Genomic DNA, 26290 nt, shown 5'->3' on the forward strand with positions numbered 1-26290 from the left:
TAAGCCATACACCCCCTTTATTTGGATGGCTAACAAGTTAAGCCTTTCCCTGAGCACATTATCCCTACGGAGCATCAGGCGGACGCGACAGACGAGCAGCAAAATAAAGAAACAAACCAAGAGCCGCGCTGACCCAAACAAATACCCCCGAGCGCACGCACGCACGCAGCCCAGCCCCGGCGGGCACAACTCGCGGAGCCCCCGCGGGGGCATCCCCGCGGCCCGCCGGGGCTCGCTCCCTCCCCGCGGCCTCTCCCCGCCACCGCGGCCCACCCACCTCGGCGGGCTCTACACCATCCGCGGCGGCTCCGGGGCGCTGCCGGGACAAAGCGGCGGCGGCGGCGGCGCGGGGGGAGCGAGCGGCGGGGACCCCGCGCGGTGCGGTGCCTCAGCAGCGGCAGCCCAGGGGCATCTTCCCGGGGAACAAGGAGGGGACGGAGGAGGAGGAGGAGGAGGAGGAGGAGGAGGAGGAGGAGGAGGAGGAGGAGGAGGAGGAGGAGGAGCGGCCGCCGGTCCCGCGCTGCCCCCGCCCGCCCCTGCCCTCGCGCACGCACGCACCGCGGGCACCCAGCAACGCCGCCGGCCGCGCGCCCCGCCAGTATCGCCGCGCGCCATTGGCCGCCGCGCCGCGCCGCGTGACCCGCCGGCCAATGGCGGCGCGGGATGGAGGGCATTTAAACGCGAGGGGAGGCGGGGGGCGGCGCCGGGCACAAAGGCGGCTGTGAGAGAGGGAGGGAGGGGCGGCTTGGCCCCTTCTTCTTCCTTCCCCTTCTTCTTCCTTCCATCCCTCCCCCTGGTGCTGCGGGTCGGTTCCATGATCGCCGTCCCGAGCGCCACGGGGGTTGTTTTGAGGTGTCTTTGTCCCTCGCTGCTCCAGCCCAGGTGTCGGCTGGGGAATCGCGACGCCGCTGAGGTTCGAAAGGACCCGTGGGACCATCGAGTCCAGCTCACGGCCCGTGCCCACCGTGTCCTCACCCAGAGCACTGAGTGCCGGCTCCATGGTTCCCTGGGCTCCTCCGGCCATGGGGGCGGCAAACCCCGCTGGGCAGCCCCTGCCAGTGTCTGGCCACCCTTCACGTGAGGGAATCCTGAGCGTCCAAAGGTCCACCCCGACAGCACAGACCTTCAGAGGTCCGACATGAGCCCTCCCGGTGGAGTGGAAATTGACGGAGGCTCCAGGGGGAAATTGACAGAGCCGCTGAATGGTTTGGCTTGGAGGGACCTTACAGCCCATCCCATCCCACTGATCCCATCCCATCCCACGGCTTCCCCTGTCCCAGGCTGGCCCAGGACACTCTGAGGGACAGCCAGCCCGGTGAGGGTGGCCCAGGACACTCTGAGGGACAGCCAGCCCGGTGAGGGTGACCCCAGTGAGGGTGGCCCAGGACACTTTGAGGGACAGCCAGCCCGGTGAGGGTGGCGCCGGTGCCCAAGGCTGGCCCAGGACACTCTGAGGGACAGCCAGCCCGGTGAGGGTGGCCCCGGTGCCCAAGTCTGGCCCAGGACACTCTGAGGGACAGCCAGCCCGGTGAGGGTGGCCCCGGTGCCCAAGGCTGGCCCAGGACATTCTGAGGGACAGCCAGCCCGGTGAGGGTGGCCCCGGTGCCCCGGGCTGAGCAGCCCTGCTGCGCTCACGTCCCTCTGTCCTGGACGTGTCCGACGTGCGCTGTTTGCCCCAAGCGGGCTCGTTCTCATGAATTAGTGAACAGTCATCAGCCTCAGGAGTAAATGTGTGTGAAGTGTCTTCAATGGGAGGCGAGGTGCAGAATGTTGTGACTCTGTCAGAAGCTCCGGCCCATCAGCCCTCCAAGGTTCACACTCTGCATCAGTCACATTAAGCTGCTGTTGCTGGCCCTGCACTGAATGTTCAGATTATGCATAAGTGCTTTGCTGGATAAACAGCTGATGCTGCTTCTTGCTGCTCTGTGCAGCGAGGAAGTTGACACAACAGCAGAATTCCAAATTACTGAGTAGCAATTAATAAAACACTTGGTCACTTAGGAGATTTTTTAAGCTTCTTCATCTCCGAGCTATCACATATTTAGACAAGATAACACAAAGGTACCAGAGCTGAAAATAGAGCAAACTTGTTATTTAACATTAGCCTCACCTCTCCTCCACAGGCCAGCAAAATAAATCACATGGCTGTAAAGAAAGTCACACATTCTTCCCGGGCATCTGAGCATTTTCATGTGGAATTATATCTTCCTTCTGAAAAGGCACTCGGCTATGTCAGGGCAGATTTTGCCCTCAATTACACCCGTGTAACCCCAACTGTTTGCTGTCTCTGTAAACTGTCTCCGTGGTCGATTCCAGTGGTGCTGCAGAGATAAGTTTGAGGCTGTTATTGCCTTCAGCAGGGGGAAGTGGGAACTGTTCTCACTGAAGAGAAGGGAACACACAAGGAGATCTGAGCTCGGCACATCAGAGGAATTCAGTTCTCTGCCCTGAACACACAGGACAAATTTATCCCCAGCATAACTTCGGGGGCATTACCACCAGAGGGTGAGACACAGAGCAGATTGTGTTCTAATAACTCATTTAGATAAGGGTCTGGAAATGCACATCAGCTCAGTGCCTGCCACAGCCATCTCGGAGCGGCACTTAGGCTGTCCTTGATGGAGCCTGATTCCATCTCTCCTATTTTCTGCACTAATTACAATTTCATGTTCCTTGCCCTCTCGATGTCTGCATTAAAATCTCCATGAATTGCCACGGTGGCAGGTTTGCCTTCAGCTTTTGCCAGTCGCTCTCTCTGTGATGGGGAAATTCTCCACAGCAGCCTCTCCCCCTTTCTCTTCCCCTTTTTTCTCCTCTGCTCTGCTGAGGGAGTGGCCACACAAGGATTAGAAATGTTTACTCACAACATTCTGATGCCAGATTTTGTTGTTAAACAAACCCAAGCACTCCTGGGGGGAAATAGCCTCACAAATATATGTATAATGTGTGTATCCTAGTGCAGAGGAGGCCACCACCTTGATTAGAGGCTTGGGACACAAGGAAAGGCTGAGAGAACTGGGGTTGTTCACCCTGGAAAAGAGAAGCTCATTGTGGCCTACCAGGACCTGAAGGAACTGCAGGGAAGATGGAGAGAGAGGATTTCCAAGGGCTGGAGGGACAGAGGGCAGGGATGGATGGGATTTTGGGCAGGAATTGTTCCCTGGGAGGGTGGGCAGGCCTGGCACAGGGTGCCCAGGGCATCTGCGCCTGCCCCTGGATCCCTGGCAGTGCCCAAGGCCAGCCTGGGGCAGTGGGAGCTGTCCCTGCCATGGCAGGGGTGGCACTGGGTGGGCTTTGAAGTCCTTTCCAACCCAAGCTGGTCTGGGATTCTAGAATTCTGTTGTGTAATAAACATCTGTGTACCCCCCAAAATTATCCCCAGCCAATCCTAGCAGGCCAAGCCACATCCTCACACCACCACCAAGTGATCCAATTATGAGTTTGGTTCATAGCCAGGGGATTGCTGCAGGAATAGCACTTGAAGCTGCTGCTTTTTTAGGGTTGTTGTTTTTTTTTTTTCCCTTTGGCAGAGATGCAGCTCTCCCTGTGGACAATAATAAACAAGCCACAGAGCTTGTCCCATAGTCTTCTACCAGCTAAAGCCACGGGGTTCAGTTAACACGAGGAAGATCAGGGAACCCCCGGATGCTGCTGAGGCAGACCTTTGTTCCTCTGTGTGGTCACTGCAGATTTCACACCCACGTGCAGAGAGGTCGCTGGTGGGACGAGTGGGCACGTTCTGTGTTCTGTGTGTAAAATGGCTGATGTTCATGCAGAGTGTCCCTGGGAGAGCCTGGCAGGCTCTGCTCCGGCAGGGCACAGTGGCAATCTCTGGGGCTTTGGTGCCTCTGTCTCCCAGCGCTCCCGGGGGTGGGAACTGCTGACACACAGAAAGCCTAATTGGCCAAATCCACAGAGACACCGAAATTCCAGCGTGCCACAGGGGTACCCACACAGAATGTTAATCCTCACATTCCTGCTCCTTACCCCTGGATATTTGTGAGGATCTGAGCAGCACAGTTTCTGCTGAGTGTTCTGGCTCTGGAGCTCCTGGCTCCCTGCCCTGCCCCTGCCCCTGCTTGGTTCCCCATCTCCCACACCCTCCCAGGGCTTTGGCCTTTGGGGCCCTCAGTCACAGGGTTCAGCTCTTCTGGGCACCCTCAGATCCACTGAGGAAGGAAACAGCAGGAGCCTCAAATTATTACTGTTATTGTGGTGGTGTTGTTGTCATGGAAAAATCACACCATGTTTCACCTGTTACCATTCCATCTCCTTCATTTCAGGGGAACAAAACCAAACCGTGGCAAAAGTCCACTGCGGAGTTTTCTTTCTCCCTTTGCCAACCCTTGCACCTATTTTATTTGGCATCCATATGGCAGTGTATGTGGTGTATTTAACTTTTTAAAATTATCTCTTTACAAATCTGTTTTAACGTGGCTCTTTTTTTAATAACTGACATTTTGCCAACTGATTGAAACAAAAATCTATGAGAAAAAAATCTAACTAGGAACTGTGAAGTCAAAACACACCAATTTTGTGAACACCATTTCAGCCCAACTAGTTGAAATAATGGAGGGGTTTTTTGGTTTTTAATTCTCTAGTCATGAAATTACAAACCAGCCCTTGACCATGACAGATGAGTCAGGTTGTAACCTCAGCAATGCAGTAAAAACTCAGCTCTAATGAAACAGGCAAATGTCAATACAGCGATTAGCTCGGGAGATAATATTCTGAGAGGCTTTTACAGATGACCTAACTCCACTCACAAAAAAGGATTATATTCTCTCTTTCCCTTTGTCATAGCTGAATACCAGCCCTTTAGCTGAAAACTGTTTGCTTTGGAGGGTTTTCTGATTTGTTTTGTTTACTGTAGAAATCTCAGGAATTTAAAATCTCATTTCCACAGATATTACCAGGGAATTTTTGCAAGGCTCATCCTACTTGGAGGCCAGTGCTCTGGATATGTGTGAACTCCTCCAGGACACAGAGATCTCTGTCTAGAAGTGGCTGTAAGGGCTGCAGTGAAAGCAGAAGTCATGGAAATGAGATTCAAATCAGTCTGGGTGCATTCACACCCAGTGGAGGGAGCAGCAAGTGCCAGGGGCTGAGCAGAGCCCTGAAAAAGCCCAGTGCCCTTCCCTGAGCTGATGCAACTTCTCCGAGGCTGGAGGAACAAGTTCCCAGCAGGACAGGCTGGGCTGGCAGGTGACCATGGCACGGCCACTCCTGGTGTCCCTCTGGGACAGGGAGAAGCTCCTGGGCACTGCCAAGGATGGGAACGAGCTCAGGGAGCCCGTGGGACCCAGCCAGCCCCACCTCGGGGCTCCCTGCACATCTTGAAATTCCTCAGCCACCTTCTAAAGCATTTCCTGCCACCTGAAAGTCTCTGCATTGGCTCAGTCCTTCTCTTTTGCTAGGAAGTTTTGAAGCCTGGGTCACAGAACCTTTGAGGTGGAAAAGCCTCTGACATCATCCAGTCCAACCATTAACCCCACCCAGTGCACCACCAAACACCTCCCAAACAGCTCAGGAATTTGGGGGGAAAAGCTCCATTTCCTGTGTGACCATTCTCAGGGTTCTAACACACAGCACATACAGCCACAGAATTTCTGGGTTTCATATTTTGAATATTTTAAATCCCGGAAATGTAAAATGTTATAAATTAGTTTCCTCATTAAATTAAAAAAAAATTTAAAACCTTTTTATCTTTTAAAGGTTTTCAATTTCCCTGACTCAGACCATTTCCTAGTGGGTTCTGCATAATGAATATTAGCAGAGGTTGGCTTACCACAGTGTCTGGTGAGACTCATTTATCAAAGCCCAGGATGTGCGCCGTGCAAAGGGAAAAAAATCCCATTGAAAGGGAACAAAAAAATTTCAGCCCTAACAATCGCTCCTCTCATTTCTGTAAACTTGGGCATGTTCCAGTGCATGTGGAGAGGGGACAAAATGGCATCTGCAGAACATGAAACGTGTCTAACGAGAGATTTGCGCACCTTGAAAGGCACCAGTGCTGAAGCTGCAAATGACTAATGAGTCTTTCCTCAGGAGTGGGATTAATTGCATCACCCCTTGATGCTCAGCCCTGGATCCTGCTTACACCCAGGGACAGGCACAGGAGCCCATTCTGGCATTTACATACCGGATAAAACCTGCTAAACAAATTAAATAGCACTAACTTGCTTTCAGCCCCAACCAGCTGCTGGATTGTACCAACATCACAAACTGGCAGCAGCCCTTTGAAGCAGGGAGATGGAAAAGGGATCCAAGCACAGGAGGATTTGGGGGGAGTTTTTGGGGTGTTTTTTTTGTACCTTTTCACCTGCAAGCCTCCCAGGCTGGTGTACGAGCAGCCACTGGACACTGAGCTCACGCACATTCACTCACACAACCCCAGGGACACCTTCACACCCAGCTCCATGGACACACACCCCGAACCTCGAGGCTTTTCCACCCCCTTCCTACAGCAAAGCAGGTCTCCATCGGGCCATGCACAGGGACAAGGACAAGCTGCTTTGTGCAGATCCAGTGAGATCTCACACAGCTCAGAGAGGGTATTTTCAATGTCTTCTAAACTCCTGGGCTCTGCTAGAGGGAATTCACTGTCAGCCACAAGCACGGCACAGAGCTGGCTCGTTTCTACATTCCCTACAGTTCATATCAATTGATTGCTCATAATCAATTATCGACTGAGCCCTCACAATAGCAGCAGATATCAGAGCAGCTGAATGTGACATCCAGGGGAGGCAAGAGGAGCCCAAACCAGGGGCTGTTTGCCAGGGCTGGCCTGCTGCTCTCTGGCTGTTCAGAGGTTTGCTCTGACACTGCTGAGCTGCCCTCTCCTGCTGAGGTGGGACTCCTCAGCTGGGCGCTTTCTGCATGCCCCTGGAAATGCACCACTGCTCCTCCAGGGCAGGGAGCAGCAAATGCATTTCCAGCCTTCCCTTCTTGCCCTAAGTGACCCACTTGGCTTTGAGCTGTTATAAATGACCAAAGCATTCAAGGGAGAGATGGATTGATTTCAGATTTGCATTTTGGTCATTCCCACTGCAAATTGCTCCTCCAGGAGGAGGTGCCTGGCTCCCACCTCCCCCTTGTAGCTGCTCTTTCCCTGCTGTTGCAACACTGCTGCCTTTGATGGCACCTCTGAATGGACTTTTCTGAAGGGAGAGAAAACAGAGCCGCAGCAATGGGAACATTTCCATTTCAAGCGCCATCTCTTTTTTCCCTTCAGCACTTGTTATCTTCAAAGCACTGTACAAAACCGACTGAGGACTCCTCCCCAGCGCCCTGGGAAGCGTCACCCGTGCCTGGGGACAGGTGAGACAAGTGAGCAGCAGGGAAACGACACAGCGGAGCCGAGGTGTGGGTGCGTGACCAGGGCTGAGCGGGGCTCACACCCCGTGGGCCTCTCTCCACTGGAGAGCCTTGTCCCTAACACCCTTCACCCCCAGCAGCTGGGTGAGCAGAGCACATCAGGTTTGTTCAGCACCGCAGACCTGCCTGCCCTGCTGCAGCCACTGCAGACCTGCCTGCCCTGCTGCAGCCACTGCAGACCTGCCTGCCCTGCTGCAGCCACCCACCTCTCCCAGAGGCACCCACCTCCCCTGCTCAGGGGCTGAGGACAGGCTCAGAGCTGAGGCTCTGCCCTTTGCATCTCCTGGGGAGCACGTGCCCTGCCTTGGGGCTGCTCCAGCCCAGGAGCTTTCCTGCCTCCTTTTCCAAGGGGACCCCACACCCTGTGCCCCTCACAGGCACCCCCAGTCCCCCGTGGCTGCTGCCAGCCCCATCAGCAGGGGGACACTGACCTGGGGCTGGCCCCGGGGTGCTCCTGCAGACACTGCTGTCAGCACGGTGTCAGCTTGCCTGGCCTCTGTCCAAGGGGTTTCTTTTGCAGAATTAGCCTGCCTTCCTCCTCTCTTCTGTAACTGAAGCCTGTAACTGCCACCTGGATGATTAAACCTGTGTGGCTCCAGACAGAGCTGCGCCTGTGCCTCCTGCTTCAGGCCTGAGATTTCACCACACACTCACTTCCAGTGTGGCACAAGGAAGTCATCTGGGCGTTGTGATTATTTTCTTCCTCATAGTTTATTTTGTATCTGTCATTTTTATCATCTGAGTTCTTTATTCAACTCCTTTTCTTCCTCCATTCCTCAGTTCTCTTCCTTGGTTTTTTTTTGTTTGTTTTTTTTTTTTTTTTTTTGTGGGTTGTTTTCCTTCTTTTACCTCTAGGCCTTCCTAGCAGAACTGAGGTCTGCAGCTGGCTTGGCTTTATTTCTTCTCCTTGTTCCCCTTCTCCACACCCTGCACTTCCAGTCTTTGAGGGCGTCTACCCGTGGAGCACAAAGTGCATGCAAAGTGCACCAGATCTGATGGCACCTGGGTCCCTCTGGGTCTTTTTCCCTGCAGAAAGGGCCAGACCTGGGCTCCCGAGGGTGGGACAGCTCCAGCTCCAGCTCCAGCCTGGTGACCCAGGAGCAGCTGCAGGGAGAGGCCCCGTGTCCAGGTGCTCAGAGGAGGCTCCTGCATTCTCACACCCACCCACAGCTCCTATCTGCAGGGAAATCATTTCACCCTGCCACACAAATGAACAGCAAAGCTCTCCACGGAGTGCTGGGCCCGAGCTGGTGCCTGGCACAGCTCTCTCAGTGCTGCCACAGCCCCAGAGCTGCTGGGGGCAGGCAGGGCTGGCTCCCAGCCCTGTCCCATGGCACAGCCACCCTGGGTGTCCTGGCAGAGCTCAGCCCCAGCCTCAGCTGCTGAGGGAAGGTCAGGAGTGATGTCCTCACTCGCACCAGGGGCTCATGTCTGGCAGGAAAGCCAAATGCTGAATCATCAGGTTTCTCAAGATCACTGAGGGATGGCAACATTCCTTCCTGCCCAGGGCCAACTCATCGGGACAGGGCCTGGACCAGGCCTAGAAACCAACATGAGGAAGTCAGTGCTAAGAGCAGGCTGGGCTACAAGGCAGAAAAGGCACCCCTACACACCTAGAAACAGCCAGGGGTAATGGGAGAGCTTTCCCACTGCACTCCTTTGCATCGCTCCATTATAAATCCTGCTCCTGAACAGCTCCCAGGGCACCTCCTGCCTCTCCCCTCTGCCCATCAGTCACCACAGCTCTGCTTTTAAGCCTGGCTGCTATTCTCAGAGCAGCCTCCCAGCTCGTGTTTGCTAAGCTGATGCCTCCTCTGCTCCAAGGAGTGCCATCCCTGCAAATTATTGCAGTAATAAAGCCACTGGCTGTGCCACATTTGCTCTCTGTTATAAAGCACAGCCTTTCGAGTCCAACTCCGTGGGGACAGCAGGGAAAGGTGAGGAGCTGTGCAGCAGGAGCTGAGCCCTGATTAAGGAGCAGACACAGCTCCCCCCCTCCAGCACTGCAGGTTTAGGTCTTGATTTTCAGCAATCAAATCTTGTTCCCTATTCACTGATTCCCCTCACTCCAAACACACACAGCGTTCCCAATCATTCACTTTTCTCTAACACGCTTAAAATCCTTATCTCCAAAGCCCAGCCCCACGCTCCAGCACTTCCCCTCTCGGGGCTCTTTTCTTCCTTTGCAAGGGACTCCTTTCAACGCTGCAGCCTCATTAGGGAGAGCCTGAATCTGCGGCAGCTGGAAGCACCTTGCTGATCTGGCCCAAATACTCTCTGAGACTGAACTTGAAAGCTTTCTGTGAGGGGTTTGATGGGACAGGTGAGCACAGCATCTGACACGGCAGGATTGATTCACAGAGCCGGAGGAACACACGGTTCAGTGGCAGCTGACTCCAGCTTGGGGCTGTACAGCCCAAGCAATGTTCCAACCCTGCCATTTCCTGGTTATTTTAAGGCACCACACACCTGGTAATTGACCTGTAAGTGTTCTCTCCACCTAGCTCTGACAAGGTGGGAACGATAATGAATTCATGCCCGGCTCCATTTGCAGTGGTAGTAGAAGGGGCTTTTGTCAGAGCTGGGACTGAGCTCTTGCTCTGAGCAGAGCAGGATTGCAGCCTGGCTCTCCCCCACAATGATGTGGCCGCACAGCAGCCCAGGCGCCAGGCCCTGCTCATGCCACTCATTTCATCACAGCCCCACTGCCCTTCGGGCTTTGCTCAATTTATGGCAACCAGTGACCTGATTTTCCAGCTCCTCTTGCTTTCTGATTCTTATTAAAAGAAAAGCACCAGGTGGAAATTGAGGCCCAGGTAAGGGGGTTGAGCATTTAGACTTCACTTACTGAAGTGCCAGGTGAGGAACAGCCCTACTCGTGCTCCTGAACACAGCTCTGCTAAAAAGCTTCCTAAACCATTCTGCAGATATTAGGAGCTGCCTCTTTGAGAGAAGAAAAATCCCCTGATAGGATTTGTGTGTAATTAGCTGGTTTATTCATTTAACAGGTCTAATTCAGAGATCAGCTAAGTGTGAAAAGTGCAGTGGGCTTCAAATTTGCCACAGAGTGCAACCAGCTCAGAGCAAGGCCTGGGGAAAGAACAAACGTGGGAGAGGAGGCCCTGGCCCGGTGCTGAGCTGGGGCTGGTAAATTTGGTATTTATAGCAAAGCTCTTAAGAGCAGTCTGACAAAGGAGATAAACCTCCTAAGGAAACAGAGTTGCCAAGTGCCCAGGGAAGGTTGTGTCCCTGTTCTTGCCTCACCAGAACGGAGAATGTTCTTTAAGGTAGCTGGTGACACGTGCCCTGCAGCATTGCTGGCTGTGCCATCCCCACGGGGAGGATTTAAAACCTTCAAAGAAAAGAACTGGTTTGTGCGAGTGTGGTGCAAGGCCTGGCGCGCCCACCGGGGGGCAGCACCAGGCACGGCAGGAGTCATTCACAGAATCGGAAATTAATGATTTTCTTACTAATCTGCCACTCCGGAAAAAAAACAGCAAGAACTGGCTCAGACATCCTCTCGCTCAGTTGTGTAATAATTTGTTTTTTCCGGTCTGGGAGTGGCCTGAGGTCACAACTCTGGTCCCTGTGACAGTGCCCACAGAGTAACAGAACCACCATAGGGACAGAGACACCCCAAAAACTCTTGCCAAACCCCAGGAAAAAGGGCAAGATGAGCCTCAAGGTCCCTTCCAACATAAACCGTTCCATGAGTCCATGATGCAAAGGTGGGAATCCCTGCTCCCCAGACTCCTCCAAATACTTCCAAGCCACACGCATCGTTGGGTTGTTTGATGCTTTTATTTATCACATGTAAAAACACTACTGTCTCTGTCTGCAGGTACCCCTTGCTGCACTGCAAATCACACTGCTCCAAACGTTGAAGATGAGACAGAGAAGGGAACTAAAGTGTTTATGCCCAGAACCACAATGTCATGAGCCCGGAGGGTGTTACACACACAGAACACCCCCGGGGACTGTTCTACACAAGCAGCAGAGCATTACAATTAACAGACCAGAGTTGGTGAAAACACTGGGTGAAGGGATCATCTAGAGGATAAGAGGACCTGCAGACTGGTCTTTTCCTTCAGCTGCCCTTATCTTTCTAGTACAGGTAATTGTGATCTAAGTCAATATCTAGTGCTGATCCAGAACAGAGAGGACTCTTCCACGCTTAGTTGACACGAGGGTTCCTGAAGTTCCTCCCAGCAAAGCGAGCCTTGCTGCCGAGCTCCTCCTCAATTCTGAAGGACAGAGAGCACGGGGTATCAGCAGCCAGCAGAGAACCCAGCACTAGCACAGGCACGAGCTCACACTGAAACACCTGGCCCAGCTGGCCCTGAAACACCTGGCCCAGCTGGCCCTGAAACACCTGGCCCAGCGGGCCCTGGAGGTCCTACAAGGCAGCTCCCACCAAGCCCCTGCACAGTGGGGCAGTGCCACACGTCTGACACAACTCAACCCAAACGTTTGAGATGCCTGCCAAGAGAGCTGCGGTGTGCACAGAGGACAGTGTCTCAGCCCAGCATACCAGGATGCTTGGTGAGATCTGTTCTGGACCTCACCCACCCAGCTCCCCCTCTGCCACGTGCTGCAGGTGTTTCTGAGGGGCAGAGCCCCAGCAGGAGTGTCCTTTCCCAGCCCCAGGCTCACCTCAGCAGCTGGTTGTACTTGGCCAGACGCTCGGATCGGCACGGGGCACCGGTTTTGATCTGAGGGAAATCACGGAGTTAGTGAAGAACTCTAATTGCCAACACAAAACTTGCTCAGGGTAATGAGCAGCACCACAAGCTCTACTTGGGCATCAGGCTCAGTGTCTACCCAAGCAAACACAATAGGTCTTGGGAGCAGCAGAGGTTGTGCACTTGCTATCAGCTGCAGGACCAGGAAACCCCAGTACAGCCACTGGAGCCAAGACCTTTGACATTGCTGATTGCAGGTGAGTTTGCAAAAGATAAGGTGTTCCCTCGTCACACTCCATTAACAAATCACCTCCCTGCAAACAGACACAGCAAATCTGCACCCCTGGAGGCAGTGCAGTGCACCATGGCTTTGGCTTCACCCCCAAATGATCCCATCAAGCAAAGAGCCAGACTGCAGCAGCTGCAGACACCAACCTGGCCAGTGCAGAGACCCACTACCAGGTCAGCAATGAAGGTGTCTTCTGTCTCTCCAGAGCGGTGGCTCACCATCACACCCCAGCCATTGGACTGGGCCAGCTTGCAGCTGCAAGAGATCAAGAGAAGCAGCTCACAGCATGCCCTGGGCCCAGCAGCCAAGGGGCAGCACTGGACTCTGCTCTGTACATTCATGTCCCCCACGTAAAGCCAGCCCCACCCTGGCCCAGCCCAGAGGGCAGAACTTACGCCTGCAGGGACTCTGTCACGGAGCCGATCTGGTTGACTTTGAGAAGGAGGCAGTTGCAGGCCTTCTCCTCCACAGCCTTGGCAATTCTCTTTGGGTTGGTCACAGTCAGATCATCACCAACCACCTGGATGTTGACACTGCCAGTGAACTTCTTCCAGGCACCCCAGTCATCCTGGTCAAAGGGGTCTTCAATGGACACCACTGCAGAGGGACACAGCAGCTTTAGGACAATGCCAGCACAAAGGTCTGGTTTGGATGAGTGGCACCAAAGTGCTGCAGACAAGTGCTACCCAGAACATTCCTGAGACCCCGAGAGGCCGAGTAAGGCAGGAGCTCTCAATCTCTCCTGTAAGAGGGGCTGCACACCAACTCCCTCCTTCAGCAATCAACCCTGATTCACCACTACCACTGTGCTTCTCACTGATGAGCAACTTACCAGGGTAGTTCTTGACAAAGCCCTTGTACAGGTCAGCCAGCTGGTCAGGAGTGATGTATCTGCTGGGATCATCAGGGGATTTGAAGTCCAGGTCGTACTTGCCATCGCGGTAGAACTCTGAGGCAGCCACGTCCATGCCAATGACCACCTTGTCAGTGTAGCCAGCCTTGGCAATGGCAGTCTTCAGCAGCTCCAGAGCTGCAACACAGACAGCAGCTCCTGAGGGCCTGCAGGCATCCCAACCCCAACGCTCCCCACTGCCCAACAGCACCACACTCCCGTAGCAAACCATCTCCCTCAGCCCTTCAGAAAGCCCAAAGGAAAGGGTTCTTAAATTCTCCCACTCTGAACTGACTGGAACAAGATATTACTTTAATACTGCTTTTAGCTTGTAATACCCTTGAGACACCATTATGGGATTCCTAATCTCTTCAGGCAGGACTACATGTCAGCCCAGAAAGCTTAATACTAGATGATTCCACATCCTCTTTCAACTTTATGCATGTGGGCAGGAAGCAGTGCCTGCACTCTAATCCCTTTTAGCTCCAGAGCAGGTGTTGGCCATGCAAGTGGTGAGCATTCAAACCCTGAGAGCAGGGAGACAGAGCCTGCCTCTGCACAGGAGACCCCTCCTGGCCTCCACCTGCACATTTACCTGCACAAGAGGGGACAGAACCACTCAGCAGAAGTCTCTGGATGCTGCCCACTCTGCTACTGTTGGCAGAGTCCCAGTGACCCTGAGCTGCAGGGGAGCAGCTGGAATCAGCTGGGCTCTGCTTGCAGCAGGGAGCTTAGATCAAGTATTTTCTTTTGTTGTTGGGTTGGCTTTTTGTTTGGGTTCTTTTTGGGTAAGTTTGATTGTGTTTTGTAAGATGCTAATGTAGCACAAACTACAAAAGCAGCTGCAGCCAGCAACAAAAATTCCTTGGAATGTAATTGTCATTCAAGGTCATCTTCACTGATGTCTGCAAGGGCACAGACCCAGCAAAGCTGCACGTGACACTGGGACTCAGAAACGGCACAACTGCTGGTGCTGTCTCAGTATCTTCAAAAAAAATGCAGTGCAGGTCACCAGTCCCCTACACAATAACACAACCAACTGTAAAGTAAAAAGCAACTGAACTGAGCCCATGTCCTACTGCCTTGTGAGCAGCTCCATTTCTGGAGAGGCACAGAAAGCTTCTCTGGTACAGTGTTTGTAGGAACAGGTATTTTGCTTCTCACAGACATATTGTCTCTTCCACAGGTTCCTGAACAGAACTGTTTGGCCATGGAAGCAGCAACTGCCTCAGATTCCCAGGCAAGCCTCTGTGCCCTCCCACACACAACCAGGCAGGGCACAAACTGTTTTCCCTCTTTGCATTAAAGAACACCACTGATATCTGACTGTTAACTTCTGGAACACCTGCAGAGCACAGAAGTTCCCACACTACTTTTCAACTGGAGGGGAACAAGGTTCCCTTAAGCTGCTACAGGAATGAGAGTAATGAGGCACTGAAGTAAAAACCACCCTGTCCAACTGCATAAACTGATATCCAAGGGAACACCTGACCATATCAGTAGAGCATCTTAGGATGTTTGCCAGGATAAGAAGCAGAGTAAAGACAAAGCAGGAAGTTCTACGCCTCTGTGTCTATTGATCCTGCTTGTCATTATACTGGGCAGGCTATCAGTTACACCTTCTCCCACACTTGGCTCGTTCTCACCTTCTTTGTTTTCCAGGATGTTGGGAGCAAAGCCACCCTCATCCCCCACGTTGGTGGCATCCTTGCCATACTTCTCCTTGATGACGTTCTTGAGGTTGTGGTAGACCTCTGCCCCGACACGCATGGCGTCCTTGAAGCTGTCTGCCCCCACGGGCAGGATCATGAACTCCTGCATGGCCAGCTTGTTGCCAGCGTGGGAGCCCCCGTTGATCACGTTGAAAGCCTTGGAGGAACCAGGAAAAGCCAGGTTGGAACATGCTAACAGCCCTTACGTTCACACTCCTTGTTCTCTAGAGCTTGATCCAGGAGCACCAGGCTAAAGTCAAACCAAGGCCTGCCCCACCCAGGGACTTACAGGAACTGGGAGAATGACTTCTGGATTTCCAGCAAGGTCGGCGATGTGACGGTACAGGGGAACACCCTTCTCAGCAGCACCAGCTTTGCACACAGCCAGAGACACACCCAGGATGGCATTAGCACCAAATTTGGCTGAAATAGGAAGAAATTGATTAGACAAGTGTCTTTATAAAAAGACTCAGCAATACCAGTCCATGGTTTGAATTATGGCAGTGCACAGCACAAGGCCATACACTGGCTGTTGGTTCTGGTAAATAGAATTCTACTGACCCACCTTTTCACCCCTCAGTGCAACACAAAGCCCACTCACATTTGTTCTCTGTCCCATCCATTTCCAGCATCAGCTTATCAATCTTTTCTTGTTCCACAACGTTCACGTTCTGCAGAGGAAAGCAACCAAAATGTTGTTTGACACCAAGCACAGGCCCACAAACCCTCACCTTCCCACTATGGCACTGACACCCCTGGCAGGCAGCAACACTTCCCAAGGGCAGCTACCAAGAGCTGACCAGCCCAATTCCTGCCACTATCACACAGCAGCAGGGCTGACAGCTGAGCTGGGAGTGCCATCACTTTACCCACTATCACTTAGTTCTGCACCAGCCTTTGTAGGCCAAGCTTGGTGCCCACAAAGCACAAAGGAATCTCATTCAAACAGACTTTTCTAGATCCTCTCAGATTCTCTTCCAATTACCCTGCTTGGATAAAACCTAGCCCCTCCTCATCATTCAGGCAATCTTTGAAGCATAAATCAGCTTGTATCCTAGCTGCACCACGGCAGCTCCCAGGGGCTGAAGTGTTTCTGCACACTACAACACCAGGCTGCTGGAGAAGGTTCCATTATGTGTTAGATGTGCACTCATTAAGTAAATTAAGTAAAACCATTGCTGTGGTCAGTTTGTTCACATGCACCCAACACACAGGCTGACACCCCCCAGGTGACGCCCCACCAGAGGATGGTTTGGACACTGCCTGGCTGTAGGAGATGTTAAGAGAAGACAGATTGCTCCTACCTTGCTAATCAGTGCAGGTGCAATCGTTTTATTGACGTGCTCAACAGCTTTTGAGACACCTGGAAGGAACAAGCAAATCAGACACTGGTCAACACACAGGTTATGCAGGGATTAGTGGGGATCTCAGGAACATCCAGGAAAACCACCTCATGCTGCCCCAGCCCCAGTCCAAGCTGAGCTTACGGCCAGGTGCGAACACAGAGGCCCCTGGCTGGACTGGGAGGCGCATGAAGGATGCATTGGCTAGGACTTGTCCAGGAATGCCAGTTAGTCTGCCAGGCCATGCACTGCAGAGACTCATCCGAGTGCCAGGGCTGCACTGGGAGCACATCCATTACCTGTGTGCACAGTGCCGTGGCCAGGAACTCGTTAACATATTTAACAGCTCTGGAGACACCTGACAGAAGCGAAACGGACACCGGAGTCAAGGCACAGGGGAAGACTCAGCCAACCCACAGGAACGCAGCAGAGGACACACACAGGCAGCAGGAGTCTGGCACTGAGCAGTGGACCAGAGACAAAGGGCTCAAAGAGCAGAGGAAGCTGCTGTGTGCAAGGCTCTGTTTGGGCTCCACACCCAGGTCTCTGTAACTCTGCCACCACCACTGCCAGCACAAACCTCAAGGGCCTGAACAACAGCATTCGGGGAAGGTTTTAGGATAGGCTCTCCTACCAACTCACAGAATCCAGGAGAGGAAGGGGAGGGAAAAGTTACACAGGCAGCAGCTCAGGCACTTCACTACCTGACACTATTTTGTAACACTGCTATAGCATCACCTTATTTACTGTGCAGTGTTTAAAGACTTCCAAAAACCTAAGCTTCAGGATGATGAATGCTATTTGACTGCATCCTAAACAATATTAATTGCTTTTCCAAATGGTCTAAGTCTGCAGACTTCTATTACAAAAGGCCTAACAGCTATCTGCAACTCTTCCCATTTGATAATTATTTTTTCATAACTCGTGCTATTTCCCAGCTGACAAAGCCCTTCAGCTACAGCCCATTAACCACAGTCTAATTAAATGCCATTAAGAACTGCCCATAGGATCAGACTTAACAGGTCTAAGCACACACACATTTAGCACAGTGAGGTAAATACACATTTATTCTTTGCAAGAAAAAGTGCCCTGGGTAAACAGCATGAGAGCCTCAGGTTTCTGGGATATTCAGTCATCCAGGCATTTATTCTCTGTTAAGGTATTAACAGCCATGAATCTTCCAAGACAAGGCTCTCCAAGTTCAATTCAGCTATCCACTTTAATTGTCCTTTCTTAATAGGCAAAAGATATTTCAGCTTCTTTTCACCTGACTAGCAGGTGAGCAGAGCTGCACATTCACAGTGGACAGAGCCGGCATAAAACCTCAGGTTCAGGATTTAACATGCTGAGAGATCTAAGGAGTCTGCAGTCTCAGAGCTGACAGATTTAAGGGCTCTGGGAAAACCTGGTCTATGAAAAGACCTTGTGACTAACTGCAGGATGACTGAGGCTTTTGCAGCTGGCAGTTTAGATGCCCACACAACACTGGTAAAGCACTCTGCCACACACCAACACAGTGCAAGAGGAGCAGGGTAACAAAGTACACCTGGACACCCTGTACCAGAGACATTGCCACCTGGCTGGGTGTGCCCAGCTCCACACACCCACCTGTGCAGTGCCCTGCCCTGCAGCACGAGGCAGCTGCACTGCTGGAGGCAGTCACCCTCTAGTCATGCCCAGGAAACCAACCCAGCCACCTCTGCTTTGCCTCTGGCCAGCTCACAGCCCACAGCTGATGGGAGCTGCTGTCACTCCCTGGCTGTCCCCTCTGTCCCTGCCCAGCTGCCAGGCCTTGTGCAGCACAGACAGTGGGACAGGAGCCCAGCAGCCACAGTGCCCCGTCCCAGGGCACTCTGGGTGCCCAGGCCCAGCTTTACCTTTGCCCATGTAGCGTGTCTTGTCATTGTCACGGAGCTCCAGAGCCTCATAGATTCCAGTTGAGGCACCGCTGGGAACAGCAGCTCTGAACAGACCTGTTCACAACAGGAAAAAACACCTTGGCACACTCAAGCAAACTAAACATCCCCCAGCCAGACACCATCCCAGCCCTGCAGCTGGGAGAGGGAGGCTCCAAACCACACCTCTGCTCACATTCACGTGATCCCACAAGGGCTTTCTGCTCATTTACAGCATCACCAATTTATCAGCATCTCCCTCACACTCACTGATCAATAGCAAACTGACTCCTCCTCTTCCACTGGCATTTCAAGAGTTAAGGAAGGCATCCATTTCCCTTCCAAAAAGGATAGCTTCATTCACTGGATCTGCTTTTGAGCTCAGGCAAGGCAAGCTCTTAAATTCTTCTAGGATATGGCATAAAAGGGACAATTAGGAGACCTATTTTGTTAGCAGGAGTTCTGAGCTCTTCTGGCAACAGCAGAGCCACCCAGACAGCTCATTCCTTCAGCCAAGGATGCTGAACTTGGAGCAAATCTGCACACTGGAACCTGCTCTGCCTGGGGTTCAAGATGCCAACTTCAGCTTCCAGTCTTTCCCTTATCCCACTAAATCAAAGAGCTTAGTGGGGGCAGTCTCATTAAATGACTGCATTAATCTTTTGAGGCAGAAAGATCAGCTCTTTAGTCAGTGCATTACAGCCATTGTGTTTGCTCATTCCACCAAATCACATTGGTATGAGTTTGCACAATGCTTTTGTCAGATCCCATCAGATGTGGGGATGAACAACTAACAAACCAAGGGAAAGTCCTACAATAATTAAAAATATAAGATGCTACATGTGAAAGCCCAATTAGGCATGTTCTTTAGTCATGCCCAAGTACTTAGGCAGAGGAGAAACCATTACCCAAAATTCAACTGTGCAGCAGAAAACTGTGTCATTACAGAAAGCCACTGCAGACAAATTAAGAATTAAACTTCAGTGTACTCATACAGAGTGTGTGGAGCAATGACAAGCAGGGCCATTAGCAGCTGCTCAAGAACTGAGTTTCCAGGTGCTATCCCAGTTTATGCTGGGGCAGGGGAAGGAGGCCAGGTTTGGAACAGCTCTCCCACAGTTTAGGCTGTAAGAAGCAGCACCCTCCAAAAAACCCTGCGCTGCCTAGGCCAGGAACTCTAGCTCAGCAGACTCATCCAACAGAATGAGGCAGAGGCTTTTTCTGCAAGTCTCACAGCAAGTTCCAACAAGTTTTATGTGTGGAGGAAGAATTCAGCACAGTTCCACTGCTAGAACAGAACTGGTTGCATACTTCTGCCTACTCGAGTTCTGTCAGCTCCAAGCCAGGGATGAACACCTGCAGATGAGGACTCACCTTTGTTGGTGTAGAGGTCTACCTCAACAGTGGGATTGCCACGGGAGTCAAAGATTTCACGGGCATGGATCTTGGTGATAGACATCTTTAGTACCTGAAAAAAGGAGCTTACAATTACTCACTGAATGGATTGGGTTGGAAGGCACCATAAAGCTCAACCCATCCCACACCCTGCCATGACCAGCAACACTTGCCACCAGACCAGGTTGCTGGATGAGCCTCGTCCAGCCTGGCCTGGAACATTCTCAGGGACGAGGCAGCCACAGCTTCTCTGGGCAAGCTCTTCCAGCATCCCATGACTTTCATTATTATTAAAAAGAAAAGAAAAAAAAACCCAAAAAAACCGAACACTTCCTTATGTGCAAGGGACAATCTCTTGATGTTTCCCAATGGCTTGAACTGCAGTTATCGTCAGACCCTAGACAGAGCAGCAGGAACAGGTGACAAATCTAAAGGAACGTCACCTCACCGCATCAGAGCGGCAAAGAGCTCCCAAAACAGCAACTCTCTACTATCAGTTAAGAGTTCTTTTTGATAAGAGACCCGAGTGCAACAGCTCTCAGTATGCACAGAGCGCTCTTAGTATGCACAGCAGCTGCTCAGAGCCAAACGGAACCAATGACGAAAGAGAAGCAGCCACAGCTCTCATTAAAAACTGGCATTAATAGTTACACCCTGTTGAGCATTTACAGGAATAGTTTTTCCTCTTAACTTTTCATCTTAAATGGAATAAAAATCCCCCACATCTTTTGAATACTTCCTTTCTCCTTTCTCACATTTATCTACTTCAGAAAGCTGCAGTAAGGGAATTCTTATGTAAGCCCAGCTACATTTTAAAAATCAAGTCATACACATGCCTGTAAGCCATCAACTGGCACCAAACCCAGCCCATCTGCACAGAAGAAAGCTCAGCCTCAGAACCAGAACTATCTGGAAGCTGTTTTTTTGGCAAGCCAATGTGGGTGGCAACCCTGTTTACAGAAATGGTCATGAATCCTTCCACAGTTACTGCAAAGTTAGAAAAACATGACCTTAGAAATGCTGCTGCTGGTTCACAGTCCGTGAGGGGGCGGCTGCACACACTCGTTCCTCCCCAGGTCAAAGGCACAGGCAGCCTTTGCTTCCCCCGTGTCCCTTCCAGCTGTCCTGCCCCTGCATGCTGTCTAAGATTTCAGTCAGACCCCCACACTGACACACGATACGACTAAAATATGAAACAAGACAGCTTCTTCAAGCTGACCTTCATGCTGCCACTACCTAGCTTCCACCAGAGAACACACAAGCTAGAAATAAATCCCTGCAAGTCTCTGCTTATCAGTCCCACCCACACGAACACTCAGCTCTCTGCAGATGCACTGAGCAATGGCTAACAGGAAGAATGCCCACTTATCCCAAAAGGGCTTTCAGAGTTTATCAGGCTGGCACCTGCTAAACCTTACTTTCATTTTTAGAACCTTGGCTTTGCGACAGAACTTGAGGTGGCTCATTCTTTGAGAGCACAGCCAGTTCCAAGGACCCCTCAGTGCAGTGCTGCAGCTGTTTGTTGACCTTCAGGAACACACACTGCAAGAACTTCCACTGGAAATGTCTGCCAGGTCAGACATTACTCAAGCATCCTTGACAAAGGACCACAAGTCCCTCCCTTCTCTGCAGAAAGGGGCATTTCACAGCACTGCATCACCCCAGAAATCCTTGCTGCTCCTTCTGCAAGCTCCCCACTCCTGTGCTCAAGAAACGACTCTCCCTTTGAGCTATAGGGTAAAACTGATGCTGTTTAGCTCACCACAATGTATTCTGCCTCAAGTGAATCAGTCAACTCACCTAAACACAAGGGTCAGCCCTTGTGTGCCCAGCTTTAACCACAGAAATGCTGACTGAAGGCAGAGGTCACAGCAGCACTGCCTGCTCAGACCTTTGTCCTCTGCCAAACACGCAAACACCCCAGTGGTATTTAACGAGCACACTGCCTTAAACCTTTTTTTGCAGCATAATCTGCTGACAAGGTCACTGTCTCCCTTCAGGGGAAGCCACACACTCCAGCTTGCCTGGCCTGCCCAGGAGCACCTACTCCAAGGGTAAGTTACAACCCCTGCCAGCCCTGAGGACCTTCTTCACTACCAGCTCAAGTCTAAGAAATCACCACTTATTCCTCATCTGACCCTGCACAGGGAATGCAGTACTCTCAACTGGAGATTACTCCAATTGAAAATTATTTCAATAAAAAGATTTTTTTTTATAGCCAACCCTACCACCAAACCCTGTCCTTGTGAGCTATCTTGCAGCCACACTTCTCTAAAATCAATATGGGGTTAAGGCTGAGCACTGCAAGCACCTGAATGGAGATTTAAAAAGCAACACTAAAGTTTAGCCATAGAAATAACTGCCCTAGTGAGTGTCCTATTACAGGCCTGCCACATTTATCAGTGGAAGCGTCTCTTGACACTTAAAGGTCCTCATGACCCCAACTCTCATACCACCAGTGCTCTGAAAAAAGCCGAGACCTTTCAGTGCACTCTATCAGATCCCAACGTATTAATTCCCCTGCCAAAGCACTCCTAGAAACTGGACAAATGTGAACATTCCATCCCTGCTCCTCTGCACTCCACGGGGTATTAAACCACCTCTGCAACATGATCCAATGGGTTCTAAAGGATGCCTGGCAGGGAGCAAATCACAGACACGTTCAACCACTTTCTCTCTCTGTGTTTAGTAAGATGGAGGCCTGAAACTGGGTTGGCTCATCTCCTGTGGGTTTGCATGACAAACTTCAGTACTTCCTGCCAGGCTCGGCGAGCCATGGCCCTACCCTGTGACTCAGCAGGCAAGTAACGGAGCAAGAGAGAGCCCAGGATCCTCTCTGGCAGCCCTGCACGAGGCAAGATGGTTAACAACAGCAGCTCCTTATCCACACCTGCACATCCAGGTGTTTCCCCCACCAGCGCTGCCTTGGGATAACCAGCACTTAAATACCCACTAAGACACCTCAGGCACAGATGCAGTGCTAGCAAAGGTTAAATATTTGAGATGGGAAGCTGAAGGACATCCACTAAAGAGAGGAAGGTCCAAATCACCACACGCAATCCGAGAGCGACTGTTAATGATTAAAAGAAAGAGGTTAAACTCTGCGTTTGAGGATGCCTTGACCCACCACATCCCCCTGATTCTGCCCCCGCCCTGACCCACCACATCCCCCTGATTCTGCCCCCGCCCTGACCCGCCACATCCCCCTGATTCTGCCCCCACACACTGCCGGGGTTCAGGCCGCCGCAGGCCCTCCCTTCCCCGCCGCTGCTGCGGGAACACACAGCGGCCTGCACCCCCCGGGGACCACCGAGCCTCGGCCCGGCCCTTTGCCACGGGGGCAGCCGGGGCTCCGCGGCCGTTACCCGGAGAAGGGAACCGCGGCCTCTGGGCCCGCGGGGCGCTGAGCGGGGCGCTGCAGCCGCCGCACTCACCCCTGTGCCGGCAGCCCCGCTCCGCAGCCGCTCCGCTGTCGCCGCCTCGGCTCTGACTGAGACCCAACGGCTCCGCGCCCGCCCGGCTATAGCCGCCCTCGCGCACAGGGCCCGCCCCCCGGCCGCGCCCATTGGCCAGCGCCGTCCCCCGCCGCGCCCCGATTGGCTGCGGCCGCCTCGCGCCAGCGGCGGGCTCGCGTGCGTGCGCTACGTGCGGCCGGGCCTGGGCCTCGTGGAAAATCCCAGTGCGAGGAGGCGGGGCCAGCGTGGCGCATGCGGGCGGGGGGAGCGGGCGGGACCATGTGGAGCGGGGCACGGGGGGAGCCGTGAGGGGCGGCCTGGCTGGGCACGGACCCTGGGCATCAGCCGGGTCCCAACCCTGCCGTGGGCAGCCACAGCTCCCACTGCCCCAGCTGAGGGACAGGCATGGCGTGAGGGGCGGCCTGGCTGGGCACGGACACTGGGCATCAGCCGGGTCCCATCCCTGCAGTGGGCAGCCATGTCTCCCACTTCCCCAGCTTGCTCCAAGCCCCGTCCATCCTGGCCTTGCACGATTTCAGTTATCCTCCCTCCAGAGTGCCCTGTGCCAGAGCCTCAGCATCCTCACGGGGAATTCGTTCCTAATCTCTCATCTAGACCTGCCCTCTCTCAGGTTGAACCCATTCCCCTTGTCCTGTCACTGCTCGCCCTTGTAGGCAGTCCCTCCCCACCTCTCCTCTGAGTTCCCCTCAGGCACTGAAGGCCGTGAGGAGGCTGCCTCAGAGCTTCTCTCCAGGTGGAACAATCCCAATTCCCTCAGCCTTTCCTCACAATTGTGCCCAGTTCTGGACTCCTCAGTACAAGAAAGGCAAGGAGCTACTGGAGACGGGCCGGTGTTGGCCAAACATTTGGGGCTGGAGCATCTCCCTGGTGAGGAGAGAGGCAGGGCTGGGCCTGGGTAGTCCCAAGGAGACTGAGAGGGTGTGGGAATAAGGAGTAAACCTGGAAAGAGGAAGGCTGGAATGGATGTGTGTGTTTGTAACAGTTCCAGGGAAAGGTCAATTACAAACGCAATAAATACTCTGATTTTGAAGTGAATAACCATCACATTTCCTGGGGGGGAGAAGGAGCACTAATAGTGACTGTGACACCTCACACCAGTGTGCCAGCAGGAACACAAACTTTTCCCAGTGTTCTGGGATAGTGGAAGCTGTCCCTGCCCGTGTCAGGGCTGGGATGGGGTGAGCTTTCAGGTCCCAGCAAGCCAAACCATTTCTGTGTTCTGTCTGTGAGGGTGTGGCAGTGCCCAGTTCACCCTGACTGCCCCAACAAAGCCCTTTTATTGCTCACAGACCAGTGAGTTTGTGCTCCTCCATCCCTGCCTCACCCTGCCCTGCCAGCCTGTGCCTGATGTACCTTCTGGGCACATTTTTCTTTCCTTCCTGAGAACATCCCCTCGGGTCAAGCTTAAAGTCTAATAAAGAGCAAAGGAAGTCGGCTGGACTGACCTTCCCGAGGCATTGCAAGTGCCCTCAGACCCGCTGTGACCCCGGCTGGGACAGCAGAGGGACAAGCCCTGTGCCAGCCAGGCTGGTTTGTGGCAGTGCCCTGTGTCCCCTGTGCCCGCTGTGTGTGGGGTTTGTGCCTTCCCCGCACATCCCTGTGGCTGCACAGCCACGAATCAGGGCGGAATGCTGCTGGGTCCTACCCAGCTGAGATAAGGCACCAATGGGCAGGAAAAGCCCTTGGAATTAAAGCCCTTGGAATTAAAGTGGTAGAGAATTATTTGAAGTGCCATCCCCCCCAAAACTGCACATTGTACCCCTTAGAGCTGCATCCTTGGCAGCACTGGCTTGTCCTGCAGCTTCACCCTTCCTGGTGTGAGGGCACATTCCCTGTAAAAAGATGTTCCAGATGCTGGAAATCCGAAAGCTGCATTTTTATGTTGCATTTTAACTGCTGGATTAGAGATGCTTCACTATCTTTGCTTTTATTGCCATGCAGGAAAATCACACAGAGGTGTCGAGTCTTATAATGAGCTAAAGAAAATGGAGCACAAGAAAGCCTGAGGCTGAGGGAAATTAAACATTGTAGTAGCCGGCAAAGGCTGATGCTGAAGTACAGCAGGGTGCTCTTTGGGGACAAAACGTTTTCTGAAAGGTCATAATTGACCTGGTGGGGGGCAGAGGTGGGTTTAAAGCAAACCCCCTGCCCGGAGCTCTGAGCTCTCCCTCAGAACTTGTCAGGAGGGGTTTAGAACTTGTCCCCTGCCTCACCCTCCTGCCCTTGTGAGCGCAGAGGCAGCACAAAGCAGATTTCCTCGGCTGGAGCCTGCATTCCCCACCCCAGCAGGACCCTGGCCACCGTGCCAGGAGCCACGCTGGCCCCTGTCCCCAGGAGGCACAGCTGGGGACACTGGGGCTGCAGGCAGCAATGCTCAGGCATCCATGAGCACAAGCCTGGCTCTGTTCAGGTGTTGGTATAATTTTTTCCTGGATCAGCAGATTTAAACTTGCACTGTGCCATGCATGTTAAAATTAAACTCAGAGCTGGTATTAAAAGTGCTCAGTCGTGTATCCTGCCTGTTTTTTCTTTTTGTCTTGCTTTAAAGAGCATCCCCAAGGCTATGAGGTTTCTAGGAAGCAGGAGTTTCTTTGGGAATACAGGCTTGTTACCAGTTTATCAAATACTCAGTAAACCCTTAAAATATTTCACATTTTGGAAGGGGCCTGTCTGGCTAATGGGTGGACACTGGGGACAGAGAGTTTGGGGACACATAAAGCTAGTGTTCCCAGCAGGAATACTAACACAGCAGAGGAACTGCTGCTGGAGCAGGGCAAAAGCCGCGGCACAGACCTGGCTCACAGGCACCCGCCAGCCAGAAATGGAGAAGGACCCTCAGGAGCAAAATCCCTCCACTGCAAGGCCTTGCATTCCTTGTGCTTTGCAGGTAAAATTGGAAGTGTGATAAATGTACATTTTTTGGTGGCTTGCAACAGGCTGATGAGCACAGAAGCCAGCCGGGCCAGCCTTTCCCTGCCCAGAGCAGTCGGGCAGGAGCCTTCAGAGCTCTGCAGAGTGTGAAATCACTGGTTCAGGCAGCTGAGGGTGCCAAGGCAGAGCAGAACCACCACAGATCAGGACTTGTCTGCGATGCATTCAAGTGCTAATAACCATTAGCAGTGCAGGGCACATTCCAGGGTGTGAGCTCTCAGAGAACCTTGAAAGCACTTCCTGCATGCTCAGGGACTTCTCTTCCCCCCAGTGCCTCCCAGAACACCTGAAGATGTGC

General features: G+C 52.7%; 2 protein-coding genes across 5 annotated transcripts in view; both read right to left on the minus strand.

Annotated features, from left to right (window-relative positions):
* RERE (arginine-glutamic acid dipeptide repeats) overlaps positions 1 to 409 on the minus strand; it is a 163139-nt gene extending 162730 nt beyond the window's left edge. For all 3 annotated transcript variants that reach the window (XM_084220000.1, XM_084219999.1, XM_084219998.1), the window contains exon 1: positions 278 to 409. The gene's annotated coding sequence lies outside the window, so the exon portion shown is untranslated. The remainder of the gene's footprint in view (positions 1 to 277) is intronic.
* A 10756-nt stretch (positions 410 to 11165) lies between these two features.
* ENO1 (enolase 1) lies at positions 11166 to 23136 on the minus strand. 2 transcript variants are annotated; one of them, XM_084220287.1, is made up of 12 exons: positions 23020 to 23136; positions 19565 to 19658; positions 18173 to 18268; positions 16595 to 16653; positions 15554 to 15623; positions 15242 to 15375; positions 14887 to 15109; positions 13181 to 13378; positions 12744 to 12945; positions 12495 to 12603; positions 12031 to 12089; positions 11166 to 11621 (listed from the first exon to the last, which is right to left on the minus strand). In XM_084220287.1, exons 2-12 carry the CDS (start codon positions 19647 to 19649, stop codon positions 11552 to 11554), a joined length of 1305 nt encoding a protein of 434 aa, XP_084076413.1. In that variant the 5' UTR covers positions 19650 to 19658; positions 23020 to 23136; the 3' UTR covers positions 11166 to 11551. The 2 variants fall into 2 exon arrangements, with proteins under 2 accessions (XP_084076413.1, XP_084076412.1); XM_084220286.1 differs by lacking the exon at positions 16595 to 16653 and adding an exon at positions 16257 to 16315 and having other exon boundaries at positions 23020 to 23134.
* Between the last annotated feature and the right edge of the window lie 3154 nt (positions 23137 to 26290).

This window comes from Fringilla coelebs, assembly GCF_963513975.1.
Source record: "Fringilla coelebs genome assembly, chromosome: 22".
NCBI classification, from domain to species: Eukaryota; Metazoa; Chordata; class Aves; order Passeriformes; family Fringillidae; genus Fringilla; species Fringilla coelebs.

Bases quoted from the DNA above. Each gene is read 5' to 3' on its own strand.
- ENO1 (XM_084220287.1), bottom strand. From the start codon at position 19,649: ATGTCTATCACCAAGATCCATGCCCGTGAAATCTTTGACTCCCGTGGC. The intron at 18,269-19,564 runs GTGAGTCCTCAT...TGTTGTGAACAG, and splicing joins AGACCTCTACACCAACAAAG to GTCTGTTCAGAGCTGCTGTT. The intron at 15,376-15,553 runs GTGAGTGGGCTT...TTCCTATTTCAG, and splicing joins GGATGGGACAGAGAACAAAT to CCAAATTTGGTGCTAATGCC.